The following is a 15705-nucleotide window of genomic DNA, read 5'->3' as shown; positions in this document are numbered from 1 at the left end:
AATAGGCTTAAATTGGTTTAATTTGGCTAAGATTGAAATAAATTGAAGTTCAAGAATGTGTTTGGAACAAATAGCCAAGAAAATCAATTAAGGGCTTAATGGAAGAAAAACATTGAAATTGGAAATCAATCAAGGGCTTAATGGAAATTAAAAAAAAAATATGAAATTGGAAGTCAATTTGGCTTAAAAATAAAGAATTGAAGGACAAATGGATAAAACGAAGAGTTTAGAGGACCTATTCTAATTATATTAGGGGTATAATTGAAAGAAATTGAGGAAAATAGGTGAAAATGACCCAATTAAGAAAGATTCAAAGAACATGGACTGAAACGTAAAAGGCACTAAACTGAGAGAACCGTGCTGAAGTTTGGCCTGATTGAATTTGAAGAAACCCTAATTAAGACTGAAAACGGCACCATTTCACAGTAAATAAAACGACGCATTTTGGATAAAGAGGGAAGACCAGGCTGACGAATATAGGAAGGAAACGACACCATTTTGCTCATGGTTTTTGCAGATTTCAGGGCGGAAAGAAGAGAGGCAAAAATTGTGGTGTCTCAAGCAACTTTAGGATTTAATTTTGATCTTGATTAAGCCTCTTAATGGCACCAAAACAATGAAAACGTGTCTTCTAACATGTCGGCTACAATCTTGGTGTGAAAGATCAGGATTTAACTCTCAAAATCAGCTACATATTCCATGTCAAATATGCTCACTCAATCAACCTTCCTCCAAGACCAGCACCATCCTTTCTATTTTGATGCAAGGTTTAGTTTTCAAAATCTGATCCTATCTTCACGAATCAATCAGAGAGCATGTTCTCTAACATATTGGCTACAATCACCACACAAGAAATCAGGCTTTAACTCTCAGAAGCATTACAAAACAAATTTCATGCCAAACATGCTATCATATTTACATCAGGCTTTAACTATCAGAGACCATGAAGCACCGGTGATAGAGACAGAGAGCAAGAAGCAATAAAGCATTCAAAAAGAAGCAAGGACGAGACAGAGTGATCTTGACAATAGAGAACGGCAGAGGCAGCTACATAATTCGTTCCCTGCAACTCTTCTTCATTCTAGGAGATTTAGCTTTGCAAGATCAGGTTCAAATACCCTTGTATGCTCATGTTTTTGTAACATAATTTTTGTATTTCAACTGTTAATTTTTCTGTTGCTCTTGGTGCATTATTATTTGAAGATCCGGACAACGTTTTGTTAGTTTAGTCCTGCTATGACTACAAGACGATCTTTACTATGATGAGACCTGGGATAACATGATTCATTGCTAGGATTACCATAGAATTTGTTAAATAGCTATTCAATCTCATTTCCTTTTCTTTTTTTGTGTTTATACGGTAAAAAAAATGTTGTCTCATTATTTTTATTCTCTTTTTAGATTTCGATTTGTGATTTTGTCGTGCATGTTTCAACCGGGGGTAATTTTTAAAAAAAATATCATAAAAATGAAAAAAAACACTGAAACCATCCACTAACTGCTAGGACTACATTTTTACACGATATAATTTGGCCCCACCACAACGTCTACCGATGTGCTGACAAAGGGTTTGAAGAAGGTGAAAATTTCCTTCTCTCCGATAATTGTCGCATCGTGTTTGCTACTGTTCCTTTCTCTTTGTATGGGTTGGCAAGCACACGTGACTCGCAGATATAACGAAGGTTTTCCTTTGCCAGCATTTCCCTCACAGTATCTGGGTGGGTCAAACCATCCACTTCTGCTGGTATGGAGTCCTGACATCTTGAACTGGTCTAAAGGAACTGAAATAATCCGAAACATCTTCATCAATTATATGTCTGGATGCCAAATTCTCCTTCTCACCAATTCCCATTGCAAAAAAATCATTCCTCCCACCACGGAGCCGACCAAAATTGCAAAATCCGTCACCCGTCGTAGTTGCTGTTGTCCCAATCTCTCTCGTTTTGTTTTGTTCCTCTATTTTCCTCACAAGAACACCACCCCCACCATTAACCTCAACCATATTTTCAACACCATGAGAAAACCTGCAACTTTCTTCGTTCTTGCAAAATCCTCTAGCAAAATACAGACAAGGCTTGTACCCTACATAATGAACGATCTCCTTGATAAATTCTAGGTACCCAGGAATAAGCTCCTCGCCATTGTCCATAATGAAGATCCTCAGCTCACGCTCGTTAAGCCCATCTTGTAAGCAAAATAGGTCAGGAGAGATCAACTGACTAGCATTGTTCTTCAAAAAGTTCCTTGTCAGTTTCCCTTGTCATAGAGTGATTTTGTCCTTAGACCTCACAGTTTTATCAGCTTGTTCAAAAATAATTGCCTCACCTTCATAGACAAGTTCTTTCTCTTCACAACTTGAAGTTCCTAAATCCAAAATGCATTCTTCTTCCTCGAATATGGAATCGTTTCCATCAACACTCGGAGTTAAGGTAGCAGGTGTATCAATATTCTGCATTCTGCCAGTAGAAGAATCTGGCTCTGGAACTGGAGAAGCTAACCTTGGAAATTCCAACATGCCAAGCCCACCTGAAATATCTACTAGTTTGTGAACCTCAGTGATAGAAGTGGACCTATTCTCAAACTTCTGGCCATCATGCACAATATTTGTTGGGTCTCCATCCATCCAAAGATCCTGTACTTTTTGCTTAAGAAAGAGACAATACACCTTGAGTCTCAACAACTGTGTCGACACTATGATTCTTACTCGCATCATTACAAGAGCCACTTAACATGAAATTCCATTACGCATTTTCTGGTCGTGGCCTCCATTGCAGCTGGTTCAGCATGCTTTGTGTGGTGATGCTGCCGGTGCTAGTTTCCTTGGGAGCTTGTTTCTTTCTTTGGTTCCTAATGTACCAGATCTGTTCCAAATGAACAAGACAAAATGGCAGCAACAAACAATCACAAGAACAAAAAAAGGGAGAGGAATAATCAATGTGAGTTCTAACCTAAAAATTCGTGCCATGGAATTGAAAATATAAAGCCCTGTTCTTTATAATCACCCCCAACACCGTAGTCTAAAGAAAGCAAATTAAAGGAAGGATAAGAAGCCTTCTTGTTTTTGCCTCTCTTAATGCTGATGGAGAGCTCAGAGAGAATGATAAAGATAACATAATCTTATAGTCTGTTGAGAAGTCACCATGGCTGGAGTCAATAAGAGAGACAGCAAAGTGGTATCAGATGAAAACCATAATCTACATAAAACTCGACTGGGTTATCAATTTTTTTTAGGACAACATGAAATGGGATTTTCACGCCATATCAGATTCACATCACTTTGAAATGGTAACTACACGAGTTAATTCCCATATTCATCTCTCATTACAGTAAAAATCAGTTGCATTAAAAACAACCTAAAATATGAACACTACAAAATTCCCAAATTAAAGAGTTCCATGGGCTGGCAGTCCTAATGGCTGGGCATAGCTAGGAAGATGTGTAAGCACATGGATGTATCTCATGTCGATAAATTGTCCTAACCATGTGTGAACCAGTATATTCTACTTCCAATCAACAGCGGTTACATGGTATTGAAAATTACCAAGGCTTGGCTAAAGCTTGTATCAAGATCAATTGTCAAACCATGTAAGTCATGCCAACCTGCATGAGATGCGAGTGGGGTACACTCATATTCGCAATCCCTCTTCTACAGTTCTTCCTCAGAAAAGCATAGAAGTAGTTTATGACCAGCTTCTTGATAAACCAGGAATCCTTCCTTGCCCTAATGTTTCCATGCCCAAGAAGATATACAACCCCAGATTCTTTAGCCTTGCGAACAAAAGACAATTCCCTTTCAAGACTCTGTTCTGCATCAGAACCTGTAGGGTCTCCAGGCATCCCTGGCTTTGCCGCCTCAGATGTGCTTGCTTCAGAAATGGGCTTGCTTGTGTTGATGTACTCAGCTAGTAGGGGCACACCAAGTGAGTAGACACTTCCATTGGGAGTGATGAAGACTCTTGTACTAGAGGAGTCATCCTCATAGTCTGTATCATCATCCCCATCACTCTCTAACAAACGTTCCTGGGCTTCCCGATGAATGAACTTCTCAAGGCTTTCAATTAACAGCTGTTCAAATGCCTGCTGATTCTCTTTCCGAGCATCCTTGTAGCCATACCTGTTTAAGTGATTAAATTGAACTTTGTAAGGCAATAGGGAAAGAATAAGGTAAGAAGAAAAACAGAACACGGATAATTATAAGAAGAATAATGCCCATTAACACCCCAAACACTGTGAGGTGCCCCTGTTGGTACTGTGTAAACTAAACAGTCAAGAAAAAAAATAACAATTAGCAATAAAATTATCATCATGAAATTAAGTTTCCAATTTATTTAACTCAAAATGACATTTCCATGCATCAGATGACAAGTTGACAACTCCTACTTACAAGAATTGAACTCATTACCTCGCAATACAACGGAATATGTGGTAGCCTTTTGGGCAGACTCGTCGGAAAAGGAATCTTTCACCTTGAGGCACTACTGGAACTGGAACATACTTTACACTCACAAATATAATCATTGAATGGATAGCAGGGAGAGTAGTAAGAAAATGGCCAAAAATTGCAGGTATTCCTTTCACCAGTTCATTATAAAGCAAACCAATGCCTGGGGCTCTGATTGTTCCAAGATTGGGTCCTAATTCACGCATCGAATCCAGGGAAAGCTTTTGCTTAACTTCAGTTTCATACTTGAGCTTGCTCCCATAGTTCCAGACTAACATTATAAGAAACATAACTACAGCAAAAACCAGTATTATCCAACTTCCATCTCCCATGCCCCCTAGAACTGATGAGAAAAAGGCCAACTCTATTCCAAGGAAAATAACCAAAAAACTCAGGACAATAATGATGTTTATCTGCCATATAAGAAGCATAACAATAGTAACTAAAATCATTGTCATCATCATCACCCCCAGCTCAGCAATTCCTGTAATAACAGATTACCATCAGAACAATTAAATTGTTTATATAAATCACAACGATGGAAAAGCATGCTAGTTTGATGCATAACTTTGAAGTGACTAGACTCTCCGACACAGAGCAGGTTATTACCATCAACACATTGCATACAGACCGAAATAATTGAAGCAAAACATGGCTTCACTATCTGCATGAATGCAACTTTTTATAAATGAAATGTGCTACTCAAGAATAGCAGTCGTGTAACTGCTTTTCAAATAGGATGAAAGACATGACAAAGATAATTGGAAGAACCAAAGAAACTCAATAGTCAATTCATTTCCCAGATATTCACATTATGGTATGGAAGAAATAAACTAATCACCAAACAATTAACAGTAACAGCACTTACAACATTGCCACATACCATGAACAAGAAACATCCAACCTATGAAACTTCAGCAAATAATCAAAAGCAGCAATACTATTAAGATATGATTCATTTCCTTATTAAGTACAAACCTGTCTCCCTGAAGTTTTAAATGATGCACACAAATTTATCCAAGGAAATTCTTTCATTTGCTGATCGGTTAAAGGGTTGTGAGCATAACATTAAATTTTTTTTTTGGCTTAGTTCCAAGGGAAACTACTCGAGCCTCAGTGGGAAAAAGAAAAGTATTCTCAAGTACCCAGCAAAGTACGCTATTCAGCAAATTGCACATCAAGTAGCTGGCTACAAAAATTACTTTCAAATAATGGCAAACAGTAAAACAAAGCGGGGAGAAACAAAACAAAACCAAACTTATTTGAAACTTGCACAAATAAGGGAGATATAGAAGTGCTGCATCAAAAGCTAGCTTATTATTTTTACCACCATTCAGGATGGGCAATTACAGTAGCGAGAAACTTTGTTCAATGGGGCATGTATACAAGAAGGCGCTTCAAGATAAAATTATTTTGAAATGTAGTGTAATTTACCACGTTATATCTATGCAAGTGTGAACTGCAAGTTTGCACCAGCATTTCAAGTTAGTGTTGGTGGCAGTGTTATCACACATCTTCATGGTTGATAATTTCGTCATAATGATTCTGTTTTTTCTCTTGGCTGCTGAAGAAATACAGTATGCAATCTTGTCCTTATTTGGTATTCACTGGGTTATATCTAAGACAGTACTTAGTAGATACCTGGAGGAAACTGTCAAAGAAATGCATTAGTATAATTGCATGGCAGAAGGTTCCACTCAAGTCTTTGAAGTTCAGGCGTTTGAAGGGATGGGGCATGCTGCTGGTGAAATTAAAACTGGGATGTTGCGTGATTGGTCTTCTTTGATCTCTATATGCTAGAATGTAAGATATGACCATTTCCTATTTCTTTCTTTGGTGGTGCTTTATTGTATACTCCTATGTATCCTTCAGCATTTTTTCAACACATTCATTGTATTATTAAAAAGAACAGAAAAGAAAAGCAAACTCAATAATTTATGAACAGTAGCAATTGGAATGCCAAGAAAAAATTCAGTTAAAACTAGGGAACAAGTATATTACCATATGCATTTCCCATCTCAGTGATGCTAGAGATAGAGCAGACAAACACCAAGCAAACTACCAGCAAAAACCAGTTTATGACAGGAATATAAATCTGACCCATGAATTTCCGAGAGGTATGAATGATTTTAAGACGGGGGAAGCAACCAAGTGCTGTTGATTGTTTTATACATGAAAACGTAGCAGTAGTCATAGTCCGACTAGCAATTAATGCAGCTAAGTTAGCAATGAGGAAGACAGGCCAGAAAACACCACCTGCAAGACACAGAATAAAACTTGTTGCAACAGAACTGAATGTAATAGGTTCCAAATGTAAAACAGGATTGAATTCAACTTTATACTGCAATAAATAATTTATTTTCTAAGAACACAGAATACAAGCCACAATAAGGCTGTGCAAGCAGCATATCTACTTAATTAAATTGCATAGTCCATATTGATACAGATAAAGAATGAACCTTACTTGGAACCGAAGAAAAGAAAGCTAGCTCAGCCATATTTTCAGTGTGATGTTCCACAAGGTATGCAGCTTGGCCCAAATAACCCAACAAAAGGCATGGCAAAACGAGAAATACAAAGGTAAGCTGCAAATGATCACTATTAAATAAATCAGAATTGCAGCAATCAGAATATAACAACGAATATAAAATTCTGTGACACTTGACATAATCAGAGAACGACGTAGATTCTATATCGGATACATTAAACATGTATTTTCTTGCTTCTTTACCTGCACAGATCTCACAGAAAAGTAGCACAGATCTGCAAACATTGCCTCAGCTCCTAAAAAAAAAAAAACAGAGAGAGATGGAAGAATCCATCAGAAGCAATCATAAAAGAAAAGTGAAAAATAAGATTCAGTTATGACAGCTGTAAACATCACCTTCCAAGTTCATATTATCATCAAGACTCAGGCGTTCTTTAAATGGGTGTGAATTTTTTACAAGTTCCATGCTACACTACAGAATTTTAGCCTTTACTTGAGAGTGATTGCTTCAAGAGACCTTGGCTAAATAGAAAACATTTGTCTACAAAGAACCTGTATAAACATGTGTTCTGCCCTTGCTAGAACACAAGTCAATTTCTCCAAGTCCCTTCCAATTCCAGATAATCATGTAAGGGCCACTTTAATTCTCATGGAGGGTACTTTAGCTACTAATTTTCCATGCATAGAAGACAATTCAGTAAGAATTACACTTCCTTTCTTTAATCTTAAAATTGGAATTGGAGGCATGGCCCATACCTCCCATGCTATTAGTAGACATCTAAAAGGGAATTACAAAAACTTAATGGAGAATTAACCATCCTCCCAAGAAGAAAGCAAAAGGGAGTTTCCCATAACCAAACATCCTCTAGAAAACAAATCCCCTCCATCTCTATTTTTGTTACCACTTTCTTATTTTTGGAAAAAAAAATAGGGTGCCGCTTAGAGAGACTTGGGGATCTACCCTTTGACACTTGGTAGTTTAAGTGACTCCACACTTTTAGACACCATAGCTCCATCATGCCTTCAAGGTTAACTCAACTGCAATCTCCATTTAATAAGGGAAATGACAAGGTTATCAAACACTCTCATAAGTTGATGAAAATTAAGCCATCTGCATTGCCACTAATACCAAAAAGATCAATCTTTTTAGGCCAATCAAATCCAGTTATACTCTATCAGCCACCACTTATTGATGAACTTTAAAATTTCTGCTGCATTAACCTAAATTCTTTCATGAGCTTCAAACATCAATTATCCAACACTCTTAAGGTTATACAAACTTCATAACAGTTTAGACTAGAAGCAATGTGAATATTATCCATGCACTAAACAAGAAAATGGTTTTGTGAGCTAATTAGAAAGCCAGCCAAATTTACAGATGGGAATCAATCAGTAAGCCTTACCACTAAACAAAAACAGCAAGCACCATTGCATTCAAGCACTAAAAAATTGTATATTAGTGTGTTACCTGTTGCACATAGGAAGCAGCCTCCAAGTGCACGCCAGGCCTTAGTTGAGTTCCGCTTGAAGAAGTAATAAATATGAACAGGATTAAATGCCCTTAAGACACTGCTATCATATTTAACAAGGTTATAAATCCCAATGGCTGCCAGAGAACAAAACCACAAGAATAAAGCAGGGCCTACAACAAGTCCGACTTTACTGGTCCCAAACTTCTGTACACTGAACAAAATTACAAGAAAGGCAACTGAAATCATCACCACATGCTCTGCACAAAACAAATAACAAAAATAATTAACTCAATATTTTATCTAGTTGTCTACAGCGAAAAAAACAAAAAGGCAAGGACATTTAAATTTGACAATGTAATACAAGGCATGCAAGGTTTGCTAATTTGGTTGCAATCAAATTAATTTCAAACAGGAACTATTTAACTCATTTCCAGGAAAATATTTTACACAAAACAAACACAGCCTAAAACTTGCCAGAAATTTCTTTTTGCCTTTTTTTTTTTTGGCAGTAAGGGGGAGAGGAGGGCTAGGCATAAACTATAGCCCAACATGACAATCAAAAGCATGAGAACTGGGGACAAAATTCATCCACATCGTAAATTTAAATTGACAGTCTGTTCAAAAAGTTCAGTCACATTCACAATGAATCAGAATCTTGATCCATGCCCGAGCCAAGCACTACAATCATTAAGTTACAGAGGGCATTGGTCTGTGGAAAGAACCCATTCCTGTAGTTGCCACTGGGGACTTAGAAGAGAGATTAAATTGGGTGTATAAATCAGCCCTGATAGTTTTGAGCAACTTCTGAACCATATAACCAGTAAATGATATGTCTATTACAGCTTTTGCTACAAAAGTTTTGCTATATAAACTATTTCATGCAGAAACAGCCTCTTCCTGCATCATGTTTTGTTGTTCCTATCATTCAATGGAAAATCAGATTACAAACCCCACCTATGATTACACTATGTTAGATCTCCAATAAATCACACAACAAACAAAGTTTTATGTTATCAGAGTTACAATTACTTTCCTTCTATATTTATTTATTAATTTATTTGACAGTGGTCCAGGTTACAATAGCCCCCCTATCAAAATCTAGAGCCCAATTTCCCAAACAAAAACAAAAAAGGAGAAAGAAAGGAAATGAAAGGCTCCAAATGTCCAATTCTCAAAGGAATAATGCCAGACTCGGACTGATAAGTTAAGAAGAAACCCTGAAACCCTAACTCTTATATAAAAAAATATATATATGGCTAGCAGAATATTAGATCACCTTGCTCAATTGCAGCTACTCCAACCTTCAGACCACCAACAGCTGACATTACTGCATTGAGACAAACAAAGATACCCAGGTAAATCATAAGGTACTAGTTACTAAGAACCAAAGAAAAATATGGCAAACATGGCCTGCACAAAAACAATAAAAGAAGGGCACGTCAATAAAATATCTAGAATAGCTTTTTCGTACATAAGAACAATAACATAATTCTGATAAACTCCAAAGAAACAAAAACAGACCTGACATAGCAGGAGTAACAACCCCATCAGCAATCAACATAGAGGTACCAGCAAGCACTAACATGAGAAGCAATCTTTTGAGAGTAACCGAAGTCTCAAGTCTCTCCTTGATTTTCAAAGATCTCTCAAGTTCTGGGGAGGGCACCTTAAGCCTGAAGCTAGATATACGAGCATCGGAAGGAAGCTGATTCGGGAGAAGATTGACCTGAGCATGTCGACAAATCAAAGAGTACAAAGCAAAAGTACCACCTGCAATATAGTGAATAGAATCAAATGTATAGTAAGATTATAACTAGGCATAATTAGTAATTAAGTGAGCAGTAGTAACTACTAAGTAGTACCTTCGCCGTCGTCATTAGCCCAAAGAACAACAAGAACATACTTGAGAAGTGGAATCAAGATTAAAGTGTACAAAACCAAAGACAATGCACCAACAACATCTTCTTCTCCATTGATAGGCGCCTTTGTAAACATAACACCAAAAGTATACAAAGGACTGGTTCCAACATCACCAAATACAACTCCCAGTGTTTGAAATGCAAGTATTATTCTCCTTCCCACACCCAACTCCTGCCAAACATTTTCTATTTTCAAATCAATTTTTCTTTTTCAACAAACCATATTCAATAACAGCAACAACAACAATAATAATGGTTTCCACCTCGTAGTAATTATCGTTGCGGTGGGCGCTCGGGATCTCCAGGGCTTCCACATCGAAGGGGTCGATGAGGGGGCCTGTTCGAAACAGCCGTTGCTCCCCTGTGTCCTCTTCATCTTCCTCGTCAGATTCTAATCCACCGCCGTGCAGCTGTCTACTATTGTCGTCGCCGTTGTGATCGTCCATCACTGAATCATCATCATCCTCGTCGTCGTCGTCTTGGAACACCCACCGCAACTCCATCGAGTCCATCGAAGCAAATCCACCGTTTATCTCGGATCTGCCAATGCCATTCTCCTCTGCCATTACAATTGGAACTGTACCAGGGTTTCATAAGCAAAAGATCGATCGAATTGGGATTACTGGCCCTTAGGGTCCTTCCTTTCTGTTGTGCTTTCCTTTCCTTTTTTATTTTTTTTACTTTCCTTAGTTTTTCTATTCGATCAACAATCAATCAAATTCTCAGAAAATTATACATATAAATTAAAATGGGTGAAAATGAAATTATGGCGTGGTCTCTCAATTTTAGGCGAATGGTTGAAGGATAAATTGTGAAATTAGCATGGAAGATGCAAATAAATTGCGAAATAGTTAATAAGCAAGAAGTATTTGGTAAAATAATATATTTTCGAATATGCTATTAAGAACTGTGATATATAAATATTTAATTAAATATCATGGTTTTAATACCATAATATCTATTATGTAACATGATCAGTAATTATAATATAATTTTTAATTAATATTATGATTTATATATACAATATTTATTTAAATTCAAGATTAATTAATTTATTAATTTATAAAATAAATTATAAAATTATTAAAATTTTCAAAACCAAGACCTTGTCAGAATCTTTGAAATCTAAAAATCAAATGATTGAAGTAGTTATTTCATTGCGATTTAAAAAATAATAATTTATGGAAACTTTTATAAATATTTAAATATAATTAAAATATCAGATAAAAAATTATAATTTGTTTAGTCATTATCCTAATATGACGCAACAAAACCTTTTCATAAGCCTAAACTTGTCATATTATTCTAGTAATGCATATACAACTATATGACTATTGTTCCATTGGTTATATAATTATATAAATTAATCAGTTCACAAATATCACTCTTTAAAAATATGATATATATAAATATTATTATTCTAAAACAAGACAATTATTTTACCATATTTAAAAATAACGATATTTTATAAATTTCACATTTATGAAGTATCATAAGGTGATAGCATGCGATTTTATAAGATTATGGCGTTATTCTATTAAAACTTTTAATTTACTTTGATAATTAAAAAAATATATAATTGGTTGAATGAGCCCAATCACAAAGTTGATGCTGTTGACTTTTTTAACAAATTTACGGTGGTAACTTTTAATTTTTATTCACTTCTAGGAAAAAAATTATTCAGTTAATTAAATAGGTTTTATTTTTGTATTAGATCTCATACATAATTATATTTAAATATTAGTTTTATAAAAGCTAAAAAATCTATTTTTTATTAATGGAGATTTATTTAAAAATTTATCTCATAACAGGTAATATATATATTTTAAAACTTGCTACTTTAAAACCATAATTTAAAATATTTTTTAAAACTCATTTTCTTAATTGCAATTGCATAATAACAAACATCCACGAACCAGTTAAAGAACAATGCTTCTGAGGTGGTTTTTTATTTAGTTTTATTATAATTTTTATTTTTTCAATGTTATTCAAATCAAAGGTATCTAACAACTTGAATAAAAATAGGTTTTATTAACTTATTAATTATGTGATTCACGCTACATTACTAATCATATATTTTTATTTTTTATTTTAAAAAAATCTGAATGATAGTTTTTTCAATGTATTTTTATAACTAAGAGCATTTTTAAATACAAATAAAAAAAATTATGTGTGTGTGTGTGTATATATATATATAATCCAATAAATAATAATTATATGTATGTATGTATGTATGTATATTATGGGTGCAAGCGTCGTTAAAATACCATGATGTTACGGGAGGATTATGGGATGTTGTGGTTGTTGCTGACAGATTGGTCGGTGTGGTGGTACTGGTTGGTTTGATGGTGATGGTGGTTGCGAGGTTGCTATTCGTGTCGGTGATAGAAAAAATGATGAGTAATGGCTTCACTGGGGCTGGCGGTTGAGTTTGGCGGTTCTGGTTAAAAAAAAGAGGAACTTCTAGGTGGCTAAGGAGTAAATGGGTCATTAGATTAGGTTGAAGTCTGTAGCTGGTGGTGGTTCTAGTGGATTTTTGGATCTGTGATGGTGGTTTGCTCGGTGAAGGCTGGTGGGAGGTACTGCTGTGGGTACTTGTGGGTGGTCGGAGTTAGCTATTTGTGGAGAAAAAAGCAACAGTGACGGGATTTGGGTGAGGAAGAAAACGGCTATGGGAGTGGCTGTCAGCGTGGTGAGGGAAGGTCGTTGCTGGGCTTTTTAACTTTTGTTTTTTCTTTGTTGTTCTGGGGGAGTATTGTTGAAGGAAAGGGACAATGGTGTCTTCATGTCTTGTGTGGAAGAAATGGGACACCACTGATTGATTGAGGTTTGAGGAGGAAAGACTCATATTGGGGATAACGAAGAATTATTTTCGGTTTATCTATAAAAATAATTAGATTAAAATTTTATAAAATATAAAAAATAAAATAAGTTAGTTTTAATTTAATTTAATTATTTTATATTAAAAAATCAAAACTTAACTAACCGGTTATGGTTCAGTTTAATTTGATTTATTGGGTTTTGATGCTATTTTGTTTGGTTATTTTATATTAAAAATTAAAAATTATATTTTTTTGTTTTTTATTATTTTCTAATGGGTTTGGTTTCGATTTAATTTAGTTTTTTTATTTGATTTTTTTATATTTTTGCGTTTTTTTGGTTTCAGACTTATGAAACCAAAACTAAACAGAGCCAAGTATTTTTTAAAATATTTTAATTGGTTTAATTATTTTTTTATTATTCAGTTTTCTTAGTTATTTTTTTTATTTTTTTATTTTAATCAATTTTTTTGATTTTTTTACTCACTTTTAGTTTCCGTGAGAGTTTTATTACTTGATTAACTTTGATTGAAATGAATCAATTAAAAATAATTAAAAATAACTAGACTAGAATGAAATTAATAAGACTAAATTCATTGGAATAAAACAAACAGGATTAAAATTAAATTAAAAAAAATCAATTGGTCCCCTTGATATTTTATCCTTTTTATTATAGTCATTGGTTTTTAAATTTTTTAATTTTATTTGAATAATATATTTAATCTTGAAACTTTTTTCAATTTAAACCCTAAATTGAATTAATTTATTTTTTAATTTCATTTTAGTCCTTGTTTTCCCTAAACTCCTAAATTATATGTTTATTTATTTTCAATTGTACCCTTACTTGAATCAATTTATTCTTTTTTATTTAATTATTTATTGCAAATTGATCCTTGGTTCTTCCAATCTTTATTTTTAAACCAAAATGACTTTCACTTTCAAATTATATTTTCAATTAAGTTTATTCATTTCTAATTTGACTATTTATTTCAAAATCATCTTTGAACTTTAAATTTCTTTCACTTTTAGTTGAATTAAATCAAATTAAGTCATTTTTTCAATTTAACACCTCAATAATGGAAAAAAAGAAGAAGCAAACTTCATTTTTTGTTTGTTTGTGATGCTTAATCATCGCCCCAATTTCAACCTCACTATTTTCATAATTTATTGTATTATTTTCTTGACAATAAAAATAAAAAAAATAATGAAATGATTAAAATTAACTAAAAGTTACTAAAAGGATATATTTTTCTATTTTTCTATTTTTTTATTCAAAATATATACAAAAATAAAGATATTAAAAATTGAATTACAACACAATAGAAGATCAAGTTGCTCTATTTGTTCATATATTAGTAAGATGATAATAAATAAATAAATAAATAATTTCTAATATAATATATATATATATATATATATTATATTAGAAATCATTTATTTATTTTTTTATATTAGAAATTATTTATTTATATTTTATCATCGTACATGTAAGTTAGCTAGTGATGTGCAAGTGTTGTTAGTGTATTTAACAATATCTTTAAAACAAATCTTTGAACTGGAAAGGAAATGCTTGCATTTAATAGAATAAATAAAAAAATTATATGATAGAGTTGTTAATATTAAATAAAAAATAAAATAGAAAATCAAAAGATGCATATGAAGAATTGGGAACTCGTGTCACAGAACATTTTTAATTTTTAATTTTATTTTATAATACAACAACAAAATGAATCTATGCAAAAAAGAAAAAAGAAAAAAAGTAATTACTTAAATGTTGTAGGAAAAGAGTAATTTTTTTAGTATTATCTTATTAATGTTCTTTTAAAAAATATATAATTATGCTGTTCATTGCATAAAAATTAAAAAAACTTAAAATAAAATTTAAGCAATTTGAAATAAGGATATAAAAGCATCTCTTTAATAAAAACCCATTTTCTTATTATTTCATTCTTTGTTCTTTGAAAATTTTATTTTCACTAAAGTCTTGTTTTTCAAATAAAAATTTAACGTGAACCTAGAAGCAAGTTGAAAAATAAATTGATAATTTTGAGATTGGAGTGTTAAAAATATAAGAATATTAAATTTGAGAAAAAATATATAAAAAAATTCCATAAAAAAATATTTGACACACAACCGAGAGATAATTATTAAAAAATTATTATTAATATCATCATAAAAATTAAAAATATTATTTAAAAACAATGATATAATTGAATAATTATTAAATATATTTTAATAAATTTATTTAAAAAATATAATTATAAAATATAAAAGGTAAAAAATAAAACAAAATAAATTGAAAACCTAGTCATGGATCTGCCTTTTTTTTTTGTAAACGATAATTTGTTTTTTTTAAATTAAAAAAAGTCATGAATTTCATACAATCTTTTCTAACCATTAAGTATAACTTTGTTTATTACTTTCAGTTTATATAAATTTTATTTTATTTATTTTCAAGGCTAATTGAACTCCTTAATGTTTAAACTATTTATTTTTAGGAGTATTTTAATGCTTAAGTTATTTATTAAGAAAACATTTCCTGTATGATCCTAGAAACTGAGCAAAA

General features: G+C 33.0%; 1 protein-coding gene across 1 annotated transcript; it reads right to left on the bottom strand.

Annotated features, from left to right (window-relative positions):
* Positions 1 to 3237: 3237 nt before the first annotated feature.
* LOC105109158 (potassium transporter 7) lies at positions 3238 to 11152 on the bottom strand. Its single transcript, XM_011003768.1, has 10 exons — positions 10584 to 11152; positions 10264 to 10492; positions 9923 to 10171; positions 9678 to 9728; positions 8398 to 8658; positions 7173 to 7225; positions 6906 to 7026; positions 6443 to 6697; positions 4403 to 4925; positions 3238 to 4114 (listed from the first exon to the last, which is right to left on the bottom strand). Exons 1-10 carry the CDS (start codon positions 10884 to 10886, stop codon positions 3577 to 3579), a joined length of 2583 nt encoding a protein of 860 aa, XP_011002070.1. The 5' UTR covers positions 10887 to 11152; the 3' UTR covers positions 3238 to 3576.
* Between the last annotated feature and the right edge of the window lie 4553 nt (positions 11153 to 15705).

Source organism: Populus euphratica, unplaced genomic scaffold (genome assembly GCF_000495115.2).
Source record: "Populus euphratica unplaced genomic scaffold, PopEup_1.0 scaffold207.1, whole genome shotgun sequence".
NCBI lineage: Eukaryota > Viridiplantae > Streptophyta > Magnoliopsida > Malpighiales > Salicaceae > Populus > Populus euphratica.
The sequence above is the reverse complement of the archived record's forward strand: the minus strand, read 5'-3'. Positions and strand labels throughout refer to the sequence as shown.